A 19,537-nucleotide genomic window follows, 5' to 3' on the forward strand; every position below is an offset into this window, starting at 1 on the left:
TTGGGAGCAACTTAAGGTTCAATGTCTTGCCCAAGGACACCTAATCACATGGACAGGTTTAGCCTTGGGATCGATAGAATTATATGTTTGTTTTTTAACTATCCATAGAACAGCAGTGTTTCCATCACTTACACGGTGGAAACACCAACCTGGCCTTGTGTGTCAGGATGAATACATGTTAAAGGTCCAGTATTATGCTATTTTTTACCCATCTTCAATTGTTCTAACAATCCCCAAAACATAGTATTAAAGATTTAATTTCCCGAACTTGTTTTATGGAGTTTTAGCCAACTTTCACAGCACTCATAAGAACAGGCTGTTTTTAGGCCTTCATGTAGGCGTGAACAGTCCCACGCTCCTTCAGTGTGTTTATCATTTTAGCAGGAAAGTAAATTATTGAAAGTGTCTATCCGTATGATTGCTGTACGAACAACCCCCAGTGCTATTGGTACGTTTGCTGAAGTACACATATGTAGCGTCTTAGGGTTAGGGTTAGGTTATAAACCTATATCGCAACAATTTTTAGGGGCAGGGTTAGGTTTGCGGTTAGGTTTAGTCTTAGTCATGTGACCTAAACTGGCCAATAAGGGGGCGTTGCGTACGGATAGAATGTCAGGTGTGTTGGAAGAGAGAACCATCTAAAACATGCTGGATAGTGGACCTCGAGGACCGGAATTGGACACCCCTGTCCTAAAGTCTTTAGACAGACACTCTGTGATTCCTCTAGAAGAGGGCGCTGTCCACGTGAAATCAAATAGTTTTGAAAGTAGATTAATGTTTTGTTCTAATGTTGGGCAATTTGAGCAAGAATATGTTGTTTGACAGTCTACAAGTAACATGACTTTCTACACTCATCATTTCAGCAGTTTATGCATTTAAATGTATAAAATATAAAAATCACCAATCAAATCGCAATCGCAATTTTTGGTCCAAAAAAAATCTCAATTAGGTTTTTAATCAAAATTGTGCAGCCCTAACACTAATAGTCCATTTAAGACGACAGTCCATTGTTTTGTCCAACCGCTGTGTTGCATTGGGTCACAAACACGTCAGATCATCTCCAAGAGCCGATTCGATAAAAGTGAAACTGATTGTGAGCGCTCATGCTGCGCTTTGGATTATCTATATACTGAACGTAAAGATATTAACTGTGATATTAACCTACCTGTGAGGTAGTTTGAGAGGGAGGAGGAGCGAGGATTGTCAGTAGGAGGAGTGTCCGCGTTATGACTCATAAGGGGGGGAAATCCAACTCGCCCGTTTGGATCTCAGGAAACAGAATATTTTCAACTCTTGCCCTCTGAATGAGGCTAAAGGAATGTATATCACTGGAGCAAAAACCATTATGAAGTTTTCATAATGCTGCCCTTTAAAATGATTAAAATCACCTGTTGAGTTTAATATGTTGCATGTAATTGAAAATGACTATTTGTACAATGTGATCTTTTTCCTGACGATGGCTTTTCTTTACCAGAGGGGAAAAATATGAAGCGTTTTTGTCAGTTTCATGAGTGCGTACTTCATAGTCACTCAGGGATATTTTTAACAGGAAGTTACGGGGAACATCTGACGTACTCGGTCTGAAAATGTCCATTAGCATGCAGCAAATGGAACCAATGTAATAATGTCTATAGGAACATCTTGGAAAAAAAGTAAATTGAAGGAGAACACAAACAAATGACAGAGTTAGTATCTTACACGGTAACAGACTGGCAGAGGTGTAAAGAGTACTGATAGTTTCTACTCAAGTAGAACTTGAAGTTTTGTTATTTGATTGAAATTGTACTCAAGCACGAGTAAAAAAGTTACTAGTTACTTTCACCCCCACTTTCATTTTTGGTAATAAATCTTGCCATGGTTCCCTCGCATACAGTAAACATCTGATGTATAAACTTCTCCTCAAAGGCACCTGTATATAATAAAAGGTTTGTCAAAATGTACAATTATTTTTGAAATGAAACACCAATTAATTCAATTCAGAATTAGTTGCTCTCAGTATAGCTACGTTTATAAACTCTAAAATGCGATTCATGAAACCTGGAACTGTTTGCGGTGATTGTTTTAATACTAGAAAATACCACGACTGAGAAGGAGGTGCAAACACACATGTAGAGATCATTGCTGCCGTAAATGTGGACAGAAAACACAGCGGAGATGGAAAAAAAAAGTCTCCAGTTCCAGGTTTTAAAGTTGTTTAAAAAAAAAAAAAAAAAAAAACTTTTCCTACATTATTAAATGTTTGTGCAGCAGACAAAGAAGTCCATCTGCCTTAAATTTAACTTCCTCAAATGTCTGTGCTTGTGCGCACTGATGTCTCCACATTAAACGAGCAAAACGCTCATTTAAATAGGGGCGGTCTGCACCAGTTCTGCTAGTGCACCAATAATTGCTGCAATCTTAGTGAATTCCGTGCAGCAGGTGAGGAAACTGCGTCACTAAAGGATTTAGGGAAGCAACTGAATTACCACCCTTTATTTCAGATCTTAGTGAAGCCGGCCCTCAGTGTCTCTCCTACTCACTGAGCGTGTTTCAGCATGATGCTTTATCTCCTTTGCACTCTGCTTTACCTTGTTATCAGATAGTGAAGCTCCGTCATGCTCAGTGTGACATTGACAGCCCTGAGGTACGAGCATGCCGTGCGCTGCCTTGCTTAACCTATTGTGGCCCGAGAAAGAAAGGATATTCTGAGTGAAGCCTCTGCAGCTTTGGGAGCGTGGAACGATAGACTGATTCGCAGAGTTTTTTTTTTTTTTTATACTGGACAGCTATTGTGTTTCCAAAGGGGTTTGTTTTTAATCCTTGGTGTTCTTTTTCCCCTCTGCATTCATGTGCACATTCTCTACTTTTGTTGTTCTATTTGTTCGATGGTGTAATCAAATGAAACACAAGTACTCTTCAACAAACAGCAGTAATTGTTGGCGCTCATTGAATTGTACTATCCAACGTGCACTTGAACACAAATTGTTTTTGATTGTGTTTGGGAAGTTCTGGGAATTTGCGTCACTCACTTGTTTGTCTTTGCACTATCTGTTTTTCCTCCCCCGCATATGTATTCATTTACAGTACATGAATCAACCAATTCATTCCAATAGAATAATTACTCTTTACTCTTCAGGTAATAATGTAATGTAACAAGTCCAGATTGAACCATCCTTTTCATGAACCATCATTTTCATCAACATTACACATAGAGATGCAACTGGCTGCGAGCATCTTTGGCTGGCTACCCCAAAGAAAACAGTCCCAAACAGGAAAACTAATCAACAAAAACAAATCCCAAAAACTAGATAGAACTCTGGCTTTTGTTTGATTATCATAAATCTTCACAGACAGAGTTTAGTAAAAAATCAAGCGTTTGAATGTGCCTTTACAGCAGCTTTTAGCTTCAAAATAGGTTCAAAGAGAAGCTAATTCTGTGCGGTTAATGACAACAGCCAACTTTTCCTTTAAGTATGCATCTGTTTTTCTGGTTTTCTTTCATCTGTGTGTGTGCAGTGATCGAGCAAAGTGATATGAAGTTTGTGGAATGCGTGTCGTTTAAGAGCCGTCTCAGCGTTAGTTGAGTAGCTACAACTTTTGAATGCTTTTTTAATAAACCGATGATGCTGTTTTAATATTCCACATGTGGAACAAGTAACGTGTTGTTATGTAGGCAAAACTCTGTTTACATTTTGCTGATATTTACCTCTGCGATAGAATGACCTCATTTACCTGTAAGGTTTCGTTTAGGTAAAAAATAACGCTAAATGTTTTGCATCTGGAAACTGTTAAAATCTGTAAAAATAAAACAGTTTAAATGAACTAAAATGAATAATCTGAAAAGATGTTATGTTAAGACAAAACAACTTTGACAGCATCTAATTTTTTTTTTTAGGTGTTCTGCTGTATTTCATCATTCAGTGCACTGATGTGCTCCTGCAGCAAAAACAAAACTAAACAAATACTACTGCCAACGATTCCTCCCTTTGGTTCAGGCCCTTAGTAGGTCGTAAAGTGAACAATAAATAGCTAATGAAGCTCCAAAGAGGAGCCAAATTACAAAAGGTTGTGATAGTTTCAAAGGTCCACTGTCACTGCTTTCCTTTTTCTCAGGTCATTACGTGAGCATTGTTTTCATTGTTGGTTTGATGCAGAGATTTTAAAAATGCCTAAAGAGGAAACAATCCGTGATATAGTTTTAGCACAACTATTCATGGATTCCTATTCTTTTTGCAGTCGCACATTAACTGATTGTTGAATTTTCGAGCAAACAAGGCCTTGGGTACCAGGGGTACCAAACTCATTTTTGTTCAGGGGCCAAATACAGCCCAGTTTGAGCCACAGATTTTAGGTAGGAAAAAGAGGAAATTCAACTTTAATGTGCCCTGGTTTTCACTTCTACATATAAATGATATATAAATTTAAGTATATCAGTCACTGTAGGGTCTTCACTTAATTGTTCCTGATTTGGGGAAATTTTGTTGAATAATTTAAGAAGAATTTGCCGGATTTTGGAAGAATTGAGAGTTCTTTGAATAATTTGAGATTTAAAAAGAACTGGGAAATTGAGCTCTGCAAATATTATGGATTAAAATTGAATTTTTGTATTTGGAGGGGCAGATATATCTACATATTAATTAGTCGGTAATTCACAAAATGTTTAATGTTTTTTCTATAATTTTTACTTTCTCGATTTGATGCTCTAAAGGGCCTAGAGTTTGACACATATGCATTAGACATACATTTGTTAGCATGATGAGATAACACACATTCAGACCAATTAGGTTTTCGCCTTAAAGAATATTCATAATTTTTAATACAAGTATTACATCTTTAGTTTCTTCATTTTTATATGAAAGGGTAATAAAACAAACCGATGTATGTAAAGATTTGCATGTATATAGTTAAAAAAATTAAAAAAAATCCCAATATGTAGGATAATTTGTAAAATTGTAATGGATTCATGATCCTCCCTAGTGAATTTTCATTTCAAAAGACAAAATTGTATATTTTATGATATTATTCAGTCTTTACATTTAGAAGACTTAATATCTGATTGTGTTTGAAATGCATTCTGATTTTGTTAAGAGCCCCTGAGTCATCCCACTTTTCTGTCCTGCACTGCAGCTTTGGTGCTTCATCTCTTTTTTTTTTTTTTTTTTTTTTTTTTTCTTCATCGTCCCTTTAGCAACACTCAACCCAGTTTGGTTAATCATTGTCAATGTTTGGTGCTAAGTTGCAGAAAGTGCCACAGGCTGGCCGGAGCAAGTGGGAATTAGGCTGTGCATGTGCTTGTTGGATTTAGTGTGAAAAGGGAAATACTTTAAAACATGGTATGAGGATGTTCTTGTCATGCTTTCAGCCACTTGTATGTCAGCCTCTCAGCTACGGGAACACGTGGCCTTAACTTCTCTCACTTTGAGTGATGCAGGATTACTTTCACTGGTAAGGACGCGTTTGCGTGATCCACATGGTTTGCTGTTTCGTATTTTTGCATTTCATGTCAGTTTTGAATTAAAACATGTGGTATTTTAGTTTTCTGATGAACTATTGTAGATGATGGATGTTCTGAATCACATCTAACTTATTTCCCTTTTTATGTGGTGACTAAATAAGGATTTTGCTAACGAACCATTTTCCTTGCCAACTACACTCATGTTTCCTAGCGACTAGTCCAGTGGTTCTCAAACTTTTTTGGTTCAAGTACCTCCTTTCTCTTATTTCTGAATCCAAGTAGCCACTTTTTCCGACTACGTTTTGCTCAGAATACTATGAAAAAACCAGCTATAGAGCATAATGATGGAATTAATGAACGATAACACACATTTTAAAGAATCTCATTTTGTAAAAAACTGGAAAGTAACAGTATTTAGTGCAGTAGTTCCCAACCTTTTTTGGAACATGACCCTATTTTTATATCAAGCGTTTCAAAAATCTATTTAAATTTTTCAGTAATTTCAGGCAACCTAATTTAAACTCCACATAGGGTCCCGACCCCAAGGTTGAAAAACACTTATTTAGTGCCTCTTAAATAGATTTATTTCTATTGTTTATTTTTTATCATTTTGGGTCGACTCACACCTGGGGCGGCACTAAGACTGACACTTTATTTATATCTCGCTCTCTCTCTCTCTCGCTCTCTCTCCTAAGTAACCCCTGTAGTACCATTGCGTACCCCCATTTGAGAAACACTGCTCTAGTCGACTAAGCTGGACAAATGTCACTGTGATCCCTCAGCCACCATTTAGAAAACAGGGCTTCAAGATTCCAGATCCCACCATGACTTTCAGACATTAAGATTGTGACCAGATCCTCAGATGTTCCATTCAACCTCAGACTCCTAAAACTTGTTCACATGTTGTCACAAACCAGGCTGTGCAGGCCAAAAGGAATATAGCCTGTCATGACTCCATACATTAAATGCTGTCAATCTCATAAACAAATAACTGTGCCCTCTAAAACAAAACACAAGTTCAAACACGTCTTCATGAACCGTCCTCCTATCCATCATCAGAGCAGACTAGAACAGAATGGAATTTGAAACGTTTTAGCCAAAAATGTTTCCATGGTCAAGGTCTTTTTTGCAGAAACGTTTCAGATTCCGTTCTATTCTCCGGCTTCAGAGAAATCTGTTGGAAGTTTGCGTCAATCAATTCATGGGCAGGTGAGTGACCCCTTGCACGCATTCACCCAAGCAATGACTGGCTTTTAAGTGAAAGTGGATGACTGCCAACTGTGAGAGATGGCGTCTCGCTGATGGGGCGAACCGCATTTCATGGAGGTTTTTGGCTCCCTGCGTGATGGTCGATTCTGATTCTGAGTAACCTTGGCCTTTACTTGATTGTACCAACTCACCGAGTAAACAGAACAAATAACGTAATATGATCAACCACCCGCCTTTTTCTGTTTTGTTTCACCCATGCTGGGCTGCCTGTAGCTGAGCAATGTTCATAAGTAAAGTGTTTTCAACGTGCTTTGATTGATTGTGTGTCTCTGTGTCATTCAGGCTGTGTGGTGAATGCCAATAAGCCTCCTTATGAGGTGAAAACCCTTGCCGGTCCTGCAGTATTCCCCAGCACCAACAGCAGGAAGAAGGGATGTCCCAGCTGTTCCTCTTTTTGGCAATTATCCTCGTCTCCTGCAGCATTCAGGTGGGTCCATGTCGAAAACTCAAACATGAACATATATGTACAAAAGACATAGACTTCTCTAAGTGGATTGCGTGTACGTAAACCTCTGACTCTGAAGTGACTTGAAACAAGCCAGTGACTCTAAATAACCCCCCAGCCCTAACACTCAGTCTGCATAGTAGCATTCTGACACACGTTAGAGTGAGACATCACCGTTTTGATGGATTATGTTCACAGCATGTGCAAAGCCTGTTTAAATCTGCTGTATACATTTTCTGAACTGAGGTGAAACAGATAAATGATGCGTGAGAAGTTTGCATTCTCAACATTTTTCTCTAGCTGATTACACAACTCCAAACACACTCAGAGAGAAAAGTCTTTGTTTTTACTTGCCGTGTTTCTTCAGGTATCTCCTACTGCTAATCTGCATAGGCTGATGGAGAGCTGGAAATTATACATGGAAGAGTGCAAACACAACAACAGCCGAGACCCTCTGAGCACTGGTGAGCTTAATATTAGCAATACTTGTGTATAACGCCATTTATGTTACGAAAAACATTGAATTGAGATAAGGTCAGGGGTCATCTGACATACAGGGCATCGTTCAGGTGGGCCATTGACCCGAAGTGGATCATTCCGGTACACTACATTCTTTTTTTTTTTGAAGAGCGAGTAGAGGTAAACATGGTATCAGGTGGCCAAAACCGGTCCTACAGTGGCAAAAGCATGGCAAGAAAAGAGTTTTAAGTGACTAAAATGGAGATTGGCCAAAAAATGGGCAAATGAAGAGGAACCAGGTGGTATGTAATGGCAAAGTGTACCTTTAATGAGCAAAATGTGGCAAACAATAGTGAAAAATGTGGAACAAAAAGAAGCACAATGTAGGGAAAAAAGGAAACAAGTGGTATTTATTGGCAAAAGGTCGCTTAAGTAATAATAATATAGTAACAAAATAATTGTTGTGGATTTTCCTTTATCTGAATGTTGATGTGATAATGTGAAGAATCTCCTGCTGATGTCGTCATGTTATAAATATAACATTTTATTAATACAAAGTGAAGATTAGTGTCAGAATCAGACCCTCCATGGCAAGTCTGGGAGCAGCAAAGCCAAAATGCTCCACTGAGGGAAAACAGGAGAGTAAGCACATACTGTATATCTTCTACAGGGTTTTCAGACAACATATGTTGACTAGATTAACCTTAGCTTGGACACAAAGAGAGGATGCAACAAATGTTTACTCGTGGACCTAAAGGTGGTAAGAATCCTATTTGTCAAAGAGCTGGAGCCAGAATCAGACACTTTTGTGACATACAGCTTCTGTCAAATTTAGGTAAGAAAAGGTATATTGCATTAAATGAATATCACATGAAGCAGTCAATACACCACATGTTGAGCGTCACTGACTTAATAACAGCTTCTAAGTGGTGTCCACTGATAATGTAGTGGGTTGCACTGGACAGAAAATGCCAGGGCTGAATTTTTGTCCCAGTCCACCCCTGGACAATGCGATCAGCGATCTTTATGAAGATGAATAATTGATAACTATTAATAAACAAGGAACCTGTTTGCTGCCTGTTATTATGGTGTGCTGTAAAAAGCTACCTTAAAAACACATGAAAATGAGAAAGTAAGATGCTCTGTAGTTTTTCAAAGATCTAAAGGAATAATGTTCACCACACAGACTTTGAAACTGCATTACTCTGAGACAGATAGAAAGGCTTCAAATGTAAAGAAGTGTGAGTGCAAAGTAGGAAGTCGAAGCTGATTTGAGCAAACCTCCACTGAAAACAAGATAATGGAAATAGGTGTCTAAAATGGTTATTTTACATTGTCCTCACTCCCAAAGCCTAGAAATACAGCTTCCGACACTGCAGAGAAATCTCCCCCTCCTGTTTTTTCTGCAGCTTTCAGTCTCAGTGATAGCGTCAGAGCAAGCAACAAGAGCAGATGAATAGTACTTACTTACGTCTCCTTGGGGAGAAGTTTAACGAAGGTTAGGTGATTGAAGCCGTAATGAAAGACTGACGATATTCAGCCCAAAGTGACTGATAGCAGTGGCTGTTTAAAAGGAGCGTTACAGAACATTTCAACCCGTATATATTCACATAGCATGATTTGGTTTCCTCCCCCAGCCCTTGTGTGCAACAGGACTTTTGATAATTACGCCTGTTGGCCTGATGGACTCCCAAACACCACCGTCAGTGTGCTGTGCCCATGGTATTTACCGTGGTACCATAAAGGTGAGGGGAGAGAACATTTTACTCACACAACTTCCCTCTGTTCACTTTGAATATCCTAGTAGCTGTTTGTGCTGTTTGGACCAAATAACAGATGTTTGACGTGAATGTGTGTGCCTGTAGTCCAGCACGGTATGATCTACCAGGAGTGTGACACTAATGGCCAGTGGGTGGCAACCAAGAATACCAGTGAGTGTGATCCTAATGATCCATCTCTGGTAAGAAACATCTTTTTATGTCTTCAGCTAAACAATATGACCTTAAAGACTTCTTAAGAGCTCTTGTGTTTAGAGTCGTTGGGTCTTATTTTCACACAGGAGAAGGCACACAGCTGCAGTTATGTTTTTTATTTCTTGTTTATTTGACGTGGACATCACAATTACATTAAACGAACCACATACACGGTTTGAATGTTTTAGCACATGAGCTGTTTTGCAACACTTGTATCATTTAGCTCTTAAAATACTTAAAGTACATGTTTTCCTATTGTAATGTACAAGATATCTGGAAACATGTGACTTGTGTTCTAAATGTTTGTAACGACAGAAGAAATAAACTAGTACTACTCCTACTACTTGTCACCTGGAGGCTTTAGAAGTTATTTAAAACTGCTCGTGTTGTACGTCGTTTTGGATAAAAGTGTCTGCTCAACGAAATTGTAATTGTAATTAATTAATTGTAATTTTCAAATAAAAATAATCACAAAAGAAAGGGCAAAAATGAAGGTTACAATAATATTACAAACAACAGTAAAAGAGAGGTAGTTTTCACATTGAATGCATACATGGTTAAGACTATTCATATGAGCACTGTTGTGATTTTAGCCATGGAGTCCTTCGTTAAACACGTTACTGTTGGTCTGTAATTGTTTTTGTAATAGTTGTTTTTCCCTTCATGAATCTCTTTGTTTATTTGAAACAGTTATTAAGTACGGTATTCATATTACGACATTATTTCACTGTGTAACCGCAGCAACTGAGTGCTCTCTCGTTGGTTTGTTTCTCATTTGATTTTGACAAAATTTAATTTAAGAAATGTGTAAACAATAATTACAGTTGATTTCATAATTGGCCTGTTTTTGTGACTATGTGCCTAGGAATAATTTTGTATTACTTTGTTTGTTTTTGCTATGTGTGTTTTTTTTGCCACTTCCTTTTCCAAGTTGAAATAGCACTGCAGGAAAAATTACGACAACTTTATTTTATAGCCATATGGAAATATTTCAATTATTTAGTTGGATAATGATAATTGCTCTGACACAAAAAATGTCTAAAATCAAAACAACAGTGCTCACTTTAATAGTTTTACCTGGTTTCTAGCTTGCTCGTGTTGCCTCTGCCCTATAACTAATGACTGTATTTAAAGGCACAGCGTTGACTTTTTGACCTAAAGAGTTGACCCATATGAGTTCATTTAAATTATTCCTCAGGCCAATATACAGGGCTTTACAGTATCAATGCTCCGAGCGGGGCTTCCCTCTTGAAATACCGACCATGTAAGTTTGGAGAGAGGTCATGTGACCTTATGGTAGTCACGTGACCACAGGCTCAGGTTTACATAGTTCCCGCGTGACGTCACAACATACTGGCATTTTCCGACCCGGCGCCATTGTTGTGGGTAGGACCCTTCAACTGGGATGGAGCGGACGGGCGGCGGCCTACTGACTGTTTGTTGATTTTTGCGACAGTGCTGTGGCACTAGTGACCACTAGGGGCGCTTGACGTGAAAGTTACACGTCTAGCGCCCCTAGTGGCCAAAAGTTACACAGTGTGCCTTTAACTTAAATATGGCTTTTCTTTTTGCAATGTTTTGAGCAGTGTATATTTCCTCCTTACTTTTTTATTATTTTTTGTTGCTTTTTACCATTTTAAAAAGCTCCTGTGGACAGGTGTTGTAAATTAGCACATGTGCTAACACACTCAAAACAATACATCTGGGTAACTAATGTAATTGTGATGTCCATATTAAACAAAAGGTATAAATCAAAATGTTGTAGTCTGTATTTAAATCTTGATAAGTTTTTTTTTGTTTTTGGAATGAAAATGTATTTGTAAATATGTGCTTCCATTTACAGAAGTACTATGGCTATATTCGAATTATGTACACGGTTGGCTATTCATTGTCCCTGGTGGCTCTGGTGTTGGCTCTTGGGATTCTCATTTTCTTTAGGTAAATATGGCTTTCACTTTCAGGCTACTTAATTACAATGAATGCCAACCATGAGAACAATAAGTCTCTGATGTTGACGCATCGCTTTAAATCCCTACTACTGTAAATTTCATTTATCAGGAAACTTCACTGCATGAGAAACAACATCCACATAAATCTGTTTGCCTCCTTCATCCTGCGAGCGCTGTCTATCCTCATCAAGGACGCTCTGTTGGAAGCAAACCACACCTCGCAGGACCTCAGCAGAGACCAGGAGCAGGGATTCCCCCGGACCTCCATGCCTCCTGTGGAGATGTTGATCAGCAATGAGGTCAGCGTTACTCCCCGCTGGGTTGGGACAAGCGATCCATAAAATAATAAAATATCATTGCTTGCTTTGTTTGCGTCATACCAATAATGGCACTAATACGGTGCACACAGTCATCATTTAGTGTTGGTTCTTCCATTGCAAACATCCTTTGTTTACTTTGCATACGTCTGGAAAGTATTTGTTCGGGAAGTTGAAAAGATTAAAAACTTCAGAGGAATGGATTCTAAGCGTTTCTTCTTTGCTTTGTAAATGCACAAAAATGGTGATGGTGGTGGTGGGGGAGAAACAACTACAACAAATTCCTGTTTGGTTTTGTTTGGGCTGGTTAGACATTTTTCTCCCTGTTTAGCTTTTTTTCAGGTCCATTAATCACTCATAGCCTATGTTGTTACAACCAAGCATTTCTCTGAGGTTGTTGCTGTGGTCATTTAAAGTGGTATATAGTTTCCTACTGGGAGAATTGAAGAATAAAATGCAGGTTCATTGATTTTTATAAACACGGTACTTTGTAATAAATATAAACCAACTCAACCAGTTCAGCAGCACATCAGGGAACTGCGGTGCACTGTTTGAAAAAGATCTCAGAGACTCCATTACATAGACTATGAGATCCAAAGGGCAGTTTAAAAGAGCAATGTTATCTAATTTGTAATAATCTATAAAATAAAGAAAGGGTGTGCAGGCTGTCACAGCTGGGTGAGTCTGGGTAAAGCTCGCCCTGTGACCGCTGGAGGTGCAAAGCCTGGCAGCAGGAGGATCTCCATCTGCTCTGTTATGATATGATCTCACATGGGCTCCGTCATGTGTAACAACACACATCGACAGGTTTTCACTGGAAACTAATCCTGCATCTTTTTCTCGCCAGACAACAGTGAGTTGCCGCGTTGCCGTGGTGATGATGCAGTACAGCATCATGGCCAACAGCTACTGGCTGCTGGTTGAAGGCATCTACCTGCACAACCTCCTGGTCATCACAGTGTTTACAGAGAGGAACTACTTTAAGATCTACCTGTGCATTGGTTGGGGTGAGTGACGCTCTTGGAAGGGTTGGCATCAATTATAATTGTACTGGCGTAATTGATAGTTAATTACAATTATGGCTTAATTGTAATTGTAATTTAAAAATATGTTATTAAATTAAATTGTTATTGAGTTCAGATAATTTACTTTGTAATTGTAAGTTCTATGTACAGTTCTACACATGTGTAGAACAATTATTAAAATATGTTTCATTTCAAGCTTTTCCACATTTTACCATTATAAAATAATAAATCGAGGGGTATAGTGACACATGAAAGGCTTAGATGCCCACACCAAAAATATTAACACCTATATTTATATTGATTAGGAAGTCTAACAAGGTAACCAATAGATAGGAAAGAAATAAGATGATAGATATTGGTTTTTAGTGTATTTTACAGCTGATTTAGGACCCGTTATCACAAGAGATGCTAACAGAAAGCTAACACAATAGGTTATTTATTTCAGGCTCAGTAATTGTGCTTACTTGGAATTGATCTTGAGTAATTGAGAATGTAATTGTAATTGACTTTCTGAGGATCAAAAATAATTGTAATTTAAATGTAATTGGGAACAATGCTGGTCACTGTAATTGTAATTGAGAATGTAATTGTAACTGAAAAATGCAATTTACCACAACCCTGAGCTCTTGGTCACATTTGTCAAGGAATATTTAATCAACCTAAAGTTTTAATATTTTTCTTAAATGGTACCTGTAGTGAAAATGCATATAACAAAAAAAACATGTTTAATGTATTACCATTAAACACATTTTTGGTTTTACACGCCATTGTTCAGAAACTTTAGACCAATGGAAAACTGTTGCTGAGCAACAGCTAACAGGAATCAACTAACATGCATCATTTCTGTCCAAAATGGCAACTCTCCATAGTTTATCCTTTTGTGTGTGTGTAAAAAAATAGTTACATACATTTTTACTACAGGCTCCCTTTATTGACTTTATTTAACTTTGAGTGCCTTAAACACTTTCTTTTTTTTTACTTTAGGTACCCCACTGATATTCCTTGTGCCGTGGGTGACTGCTAAATACTTGTATGAGAATCAAGAGTAAGTATTGAAACAGCTCTTCCTTTCTTTTCACTGTCTTTTCCTAAAATGGGCAATCCCCTCTGTCCAAACCTTTTACATCTCAGCACATTCTGTGGTGTTTTCACGCTCACCAAGGGGGACAGCCTGTCAAAACAAATCACCAAACACCTTTAAATGCTTCTGCAGAGTGTTGAGTCTGCTCATTGGTTTGGAGCTTCTTAATATGTGATGATGCGAACAGGCCTTAGTGCCGTGCAGCCTCCTAATCTAAAAGGAGCACTTCTCAAAGGTTTAAAGGAATAATAAGAGTTTTACTTTGAAGGCTGAGACAGTGTAATGGTAAGCAGTAAAAAGCACATAGTTGTGTTGTCATCATCAGTCATGGAGAATGGGGATTTCCTCTGAAGCCGAATATATATATTGTATATATATATATATATATATAAGTATGAGGAACACCTCTGATCCCTCACTGACGTTTCCATCACTGTTCTTATTTTTCAGGTGCTGGGGCCAAAATATAAACATGAATTACTGGTGGATAATTCGCTCTCCAATACTGCTTGCTGTTGTGGTAATTTCCCCTTCCTCCCAGTCAATATGCCTCTCTGTATCTGTTTATGAAAACCCAACACATGCTTCTGACATTTGGATTTTTTTAATAAACTGATATTTGGCTTATTATTTATCAAGAAACGATGGTTTGGTTTATATTATGAGGAAATCATCAAATATGACATTTATTCCTACACTTGTTCCTACAGTCCTCGTCCGAAAAACTTTAAGCACAACTCACGTATTCAGTGTAAGTGCAGCACACTAAACATCAAGAAGGTATACTTGAGGTTATTTGTCTCTATGCCACTCCACAGGGAACCGCCCCTGAAGGTGTGTTGTGTGAAAGTTACCTCTGAGTAACTAATTTGTCACTACTGTTATGTGAGGTCCAACATTCTGCCATTTTTCATGCATAAATCATCCAACTAATACGGACTGTATCCCACGGGATGGTTCCCTATTTGCTGTTTCTCGTTATCACAGTGTCGTCTTCTTAAAGATGCACTTCAGAGTGGAAAACTACACATTCCTGTGGATGTGAGTTCCACTAAATACGATGACATGATTGGTCAAAAGGGCAAAATAGAATATGGCTAAATACTACATCATGCTAATACTTTAATCTCTCTGATTCGCTGTGACTATTTACGTAATTCCTAGTATCCTGGGCTTTAGAAGTCCTTTAGTATAAGTGAATATGTTTCTCTTACTTATCTTGTGTTGAGTTGCTTGATGTAGCTAACCATGTCTTTGCATCTATGTTTTTATTTTAATTTCTTCTTTAATGCTCCAATTCAAATGAAAATGCATAATCAATTATTCCTTAAATTACATTGAGTGTAAATTATGATACATTTGGAGCTATGTTGGCATTTTTTGGGTTAGGTGGAGGGATCTAATGGGGTTAGGTAGCGTTAGGGTCAGGGTAACAAGCAACACTTAATGACAGCATCCATGACACCTTATTCATGCTAATGACAGGTGTCGTGTCATAATAATGACTGTGTGATGTCAGCCTTTATGTATTAAACTTCAAGTAAAGAGTTACCAAAATTTCTTCCAAGCCGTTAAAGTGTGAATGATCATGGTACCATGATCAGGATCACTGATCAAGATAACTGCCAATATCTGGCAAAAGGCATATGTGGTGCTTGGCAGAGGTTGGCACTCTCTGATTATTCTCTAATTATGTGTGCTGTAAGAAGTTTAAACCTGCACATTGACCCTGATAATTTTTGGTAATGTGATACCATTAATGATAAGACTTGTTTTTGCCTTCTTTAGATCAATTTCCTCATATTTATCCACATTATCAAAATCCTTGTATCCAAACTTCGTGCTCATCAAATGAGGTACACCGATTACAAGTTCAGGTGAGTTCAGATGTTAGAATGCGTTTCTGTTTTTTTTCAATCTCTGCCACTGCTTTGAACCTTTGTTTCTCTTTATTTCATCCTCTGTCCATCCCAGGTTGGCAAAGTCCACGCTGACCCTGATCCCTCTGCTGGGCATCCATCAGGTGGTCTTCATCTTCGTCACAGATGAGTCAACAAAGGCCACTATCAGCTTGCGTCTCACCAAGCTCTTCATCGATCTCTTTTTTTCCTCATTTCAGGTTCGGATGTGAACGACATACCTTTAGTCTCAAACTAAAGTAGAGGCTCCCATTTTCCATTTCAAAATTTCCCTAATTCTGTTTGCCATCTGCTTGTCATCCCTGTGTCAGTTTACTTTTTTTGTTTTTCCCTAATCAGATGTCATTACTAGCATTTAAACTTCCCAAAATTGTGCCAGACATGCTTAATGCGGTTATTTGAGTTCACTATTGTTAATAATTTCACATTTCTAAGCTGTATTCGGGCCAAATGAGATTTTACACAATATTTGACATTTGTCCCTTTGCTAAAGTTGCTACACATACACACACATACGTATATTGTCCCAAATATGTCCATGTCTTCAAGCTATTTCCATTTCAGGAGGCGAACTCTGTCATATTGTATCATATTACACAATATTTTTCCCAAGAATTTACACATTTTTTGGGGAAAACTTGGCATATAAATGACTGATATTGTTTCAAAACATGCATGTAAAGCTATATTAAAAATAATCATAATAGCAATATTTCCATTCCAGGAACTGAATTCCCTTTTTTTCATCCATTTTTGATGATCATGACAAGTATTTATATTTACCATTGTTTGTGAAGTGAATGGTTTGGAATCATTACTTTTGGGTGGCGCCACCATTAAGGATTCTTATTCTTTATAACATTTATGCCACATCTATGTAATAGTGGCACTTAGTAACAAATTGATAGTGACTTTTTAGTTTTCAAGGGCATAGATAACAGAACAGCAGTAAAACGATGGAATTTGAAATTCAAAGACTAAAAGGATTGTCTTCACTGGGATTTTCATATTGTTACAGTAACTAATCACAAGTAGTTTAGCAGCAGATATCCAACTACAGTGTAATACCAACACTGATTGTACGTCTAAATGCATCCATTCACACATTGCACTGCATTTTTTTAAGTACATGTCTCTGTTTGGTACGATGACACGCTACTGTATATCAATTGTTATTATAAAGTATTTAATCTATGCTCTACAAAATATTCCCATGTTCAAAATTGTTATTTCAACCTGAACGAAGAAGTCATGTATTTCGTTCTCTCTGTCTCCACAGGGTCTCCTGGTTGCCATCCTGTACTGCTTCGTTAACAAAGAGGTCAGTGAATTATTGCCTAGTTCGTCTATGTGTTAAAGATAAGTGTGGACGTTTGGGATCCAAGCACAGAGATCATATGGAGCAAAGGACAAAGTCCATTTTATTAAGGATCAGAATAAAGTGCATGTGTTCAATGTTTAAACACGCCTTACGTTGTGAGAGAGGGTCATCAGGAAGATGAGTTTAACATGTGAAAGACAAGAGGGGGATTAAGAACTAAAAGTATTAGAAATAACACTAAAACCCACTGAAGCATGCTCTAAAATAACAGAAAAACACACTGGGAAGTTTCACTGATAAAACCCCATGAATTTGAAGCTGCTACCTATAAATGCATTTTTATTAGATTAGTGTATGCCCCTTATAGATCAGTTAATCGAACGTTATTTACGCCAAAAAGTAAAGAAAAAGGTCAAAATCCATGCCCAAGAGTTTGCTTTAGTCTCCAATGTTAGTTTGTTGGCATTTTCGCGCATTGCATTGTGGGATGTGGAGTCTCGTAAACGGATGCATTAAAGTGTTTTTAATTCATTCTTACAGTGATTTCTTGTGTTTCTTCGCTAGATAAGGACAGTGATTCCATTGTAGTTTATTCCTGGTATTCCGTGTAATATGAGAATGAAGTAAAAACACTTTTATACACCCGTCTTTGTGACTCAATCTACTATCATGGTAGCTTTAAAATAGGGGTGTCAAACTGAATTTAGTTCAGGGGCCAAATACGGACCAGTTTGAGCTTAAGTGGGCCACAGATATTAGGTTGGAAAAAGAGCAAATTCAACATTACGTATAAATGATATATACAGTAAATGATAAAGTATGTGAGTATATCCGTTCCTGCATCATCTTCATTCAAATTTCCTTGATTTGGGGAAATTTCATTGAATATTTTGAGGAAAATTTGCCAGATTTCGGAAAAATTTAATTGCTTCAACAATTTGAGATTAAAAATGACTGGCGTCATGTGATACAAGAACTGGAAAACTGAACTCTGCAAATTTTGTGGATTTTATTTGGGTTTTTGTATTTGGAGGTGCTGAGATAACTACAGCTGAATTCATTGGTCATTTACAAAATGTTTCATGTTCTATCATTTTTTCTTTCTCGAACAGGCTGAATTTGATGCTCTAAAGGGCCCGATCTGGCCTCCGGGCCTTGAGTTTGACACTTGTGCTTCAAAGAAATCCCATAGAAAGCCAAGAAAAACCAAGAATTCAGACTAAACTCAATATAATAACTCGCACTGTAACACTGTGTTTTTATAGGTGCAGTCTGAGATCATGAAGAAATGGAAGCGCTGGAAGCTCGGTCGCAACATTGAGGAGGAATACCGGCACACGTACAGCAACACCCCCAACACTAAGACGACCAGTCTGTTGAACCATGTCTCTCGAGTGCCTCACCTCCCAGACATCGCCAAAACCTCCGGGCCTCTCTGCAGCCCAGAAGAAAGGCGCTTGCTTGTGACTGGCTGCCAGAACGGCATAACCCACTGTCAGGGGGCGCTGCTGGAAGGAACCGTCAGTAACTACACGCTAGTGGAAGATATCAGCAGCACGGGCAAGGCCCAGTGTTACGAGACACAGAGAGATGACATGGAGAGCCACTTGTGAATAGAGTGAGGAAGGAGAGTCTGATGGGTTTGCACGTTGCCTGGCTCCAGTGCATTGCCCTAGTTGGTGGTGCTGAGTGGGGGCTGATGAAGTCACAAGCCTGGACATTCCTCTGAGATTAGTGCCAATGGGAGGCAGAGCCCAAAGCCGGTCACACAGAGCGAGAGAGGAGACCCACGTGGCCGTCACCCACAGTCATGTGGATATACTGTAAGTGCTGTAAATCTTGTGAATGGATTTCTGTGGATGTTATCGGACTGTAGAAGAGTCCGCTACACGAGGGATTGTTCAGCATCTCAATAAACCATGTATTATAAACACCTGGACCCTCAGAACAAAAAAAGACCCAAGGATCAAACTCTTTTCTTGGTTCTCGGTTGAGCACCTGAAATGTGCATTTTATGCTACTGGAATTTCATAGAAACTGCACATTATCATTGAATTTTTTTTTTAAAAAAGCCAATAAAAGAAGAGCAGAAAAGTGACCATTTCTTTGTTATAGAGGTGAAACTGGCAGCTGCCCGCCTCTCGTCCCCCTGGCTAACATACAGATATCCTACGAAGTCCAGAAACTGTTATTCATGAGCTGAAATGATCATCACTGAACATTTTTGTGAGTTAAAGCAAAATGTTTTTTTTTGTTGTTGCTGTTTTTTTAAATGAAGGTCAATCCTTAAATGCTGTGCTCTTTTGTTTAACGTGCCAGGTGTATTTATTAGAGTAGAGTTGGTA

General features: G+C 38.3%; 1 protein-coding gene across 1 annotated transcript in view; it reads left to right on the top strand.

The window, feature by feature from the left end:
* Positions 1 to 19,300, top strand: part of gcgra (glucagon receptor a) — a 50,062-nt gene extending 30,762 nt beyond the window's left edge. The window contains exons 2-14 of the mRNA XM_028456191.1: positions 6,986 to 7,130; positions 7,516 to 7,612; positions 9,245 to 9,352; positions 9,473 to 9,567; positions 11,424 to 11,518; positions 11,639 to 11,828; positions 12,694 to 12,853; positions 13,856 to 13,916; positions 14,403 to 14,472; positions 15,741 to 15,829; positions 15,927 to 16,071; positions 17,151 to 17,192; positions 18,458 to 19,300. Coding sequence (XP_028311992.1) covers positions 7,077 to 7,130; positions 7,516 to 7,612; positions 9,245 to 9,352; positions 9,473 to 9,567; positions 11,424 to 11,518; positions 11,639 to 11,828; positions 12,694 to 12,853; positions 13,856 to 13,916; positions 14,403 to 14,472; positions 15,741 to 15,829; positions 15,927 to 16,071; positions 17,151 to 17,192; positions 18,458 to 18,805 — 1,554 coding nt within the window. The 5' untranslated portion in view covers positions 6,986 to 7,076 and the 3' untranslated portion in view covers positions 18,806 to 19,300. The remainder of the gene's footprint in view (positions 1 to 6,985; positions 7,131 to 7,515; positions 7,613 to 9,244; positions 9,353 to 9,472; positions 9,568 to 11,423; positions 11,519 to 11,638; positions 11,829 to 12,693; positions 12,854 to 13,855; positions 13,917 to 14,402; positions 14,473 to 15,740; positions 15,830 to 15,926; positions 16,072 to 17,150; positions 17,193 to 18,457) is intronic.
* Positions 19,301 to 19,537: the final 237 nt, after the last annotated feature.

Source organism: Gouania willdenowi, chromosome 8 (assembly GCF_900634775.1).
Source record: "Gouania willdenowi chromosome 8, fGouWil2.1, whole genome shotgun sequence".
In the NCBI taxonomy this organism is placed as follows: Eukaryota; Metazoa; Chordata; class Actinopteri; order Blenniiformes; family Gobiesocidae; genus Gouania; species Gouania willdenowi.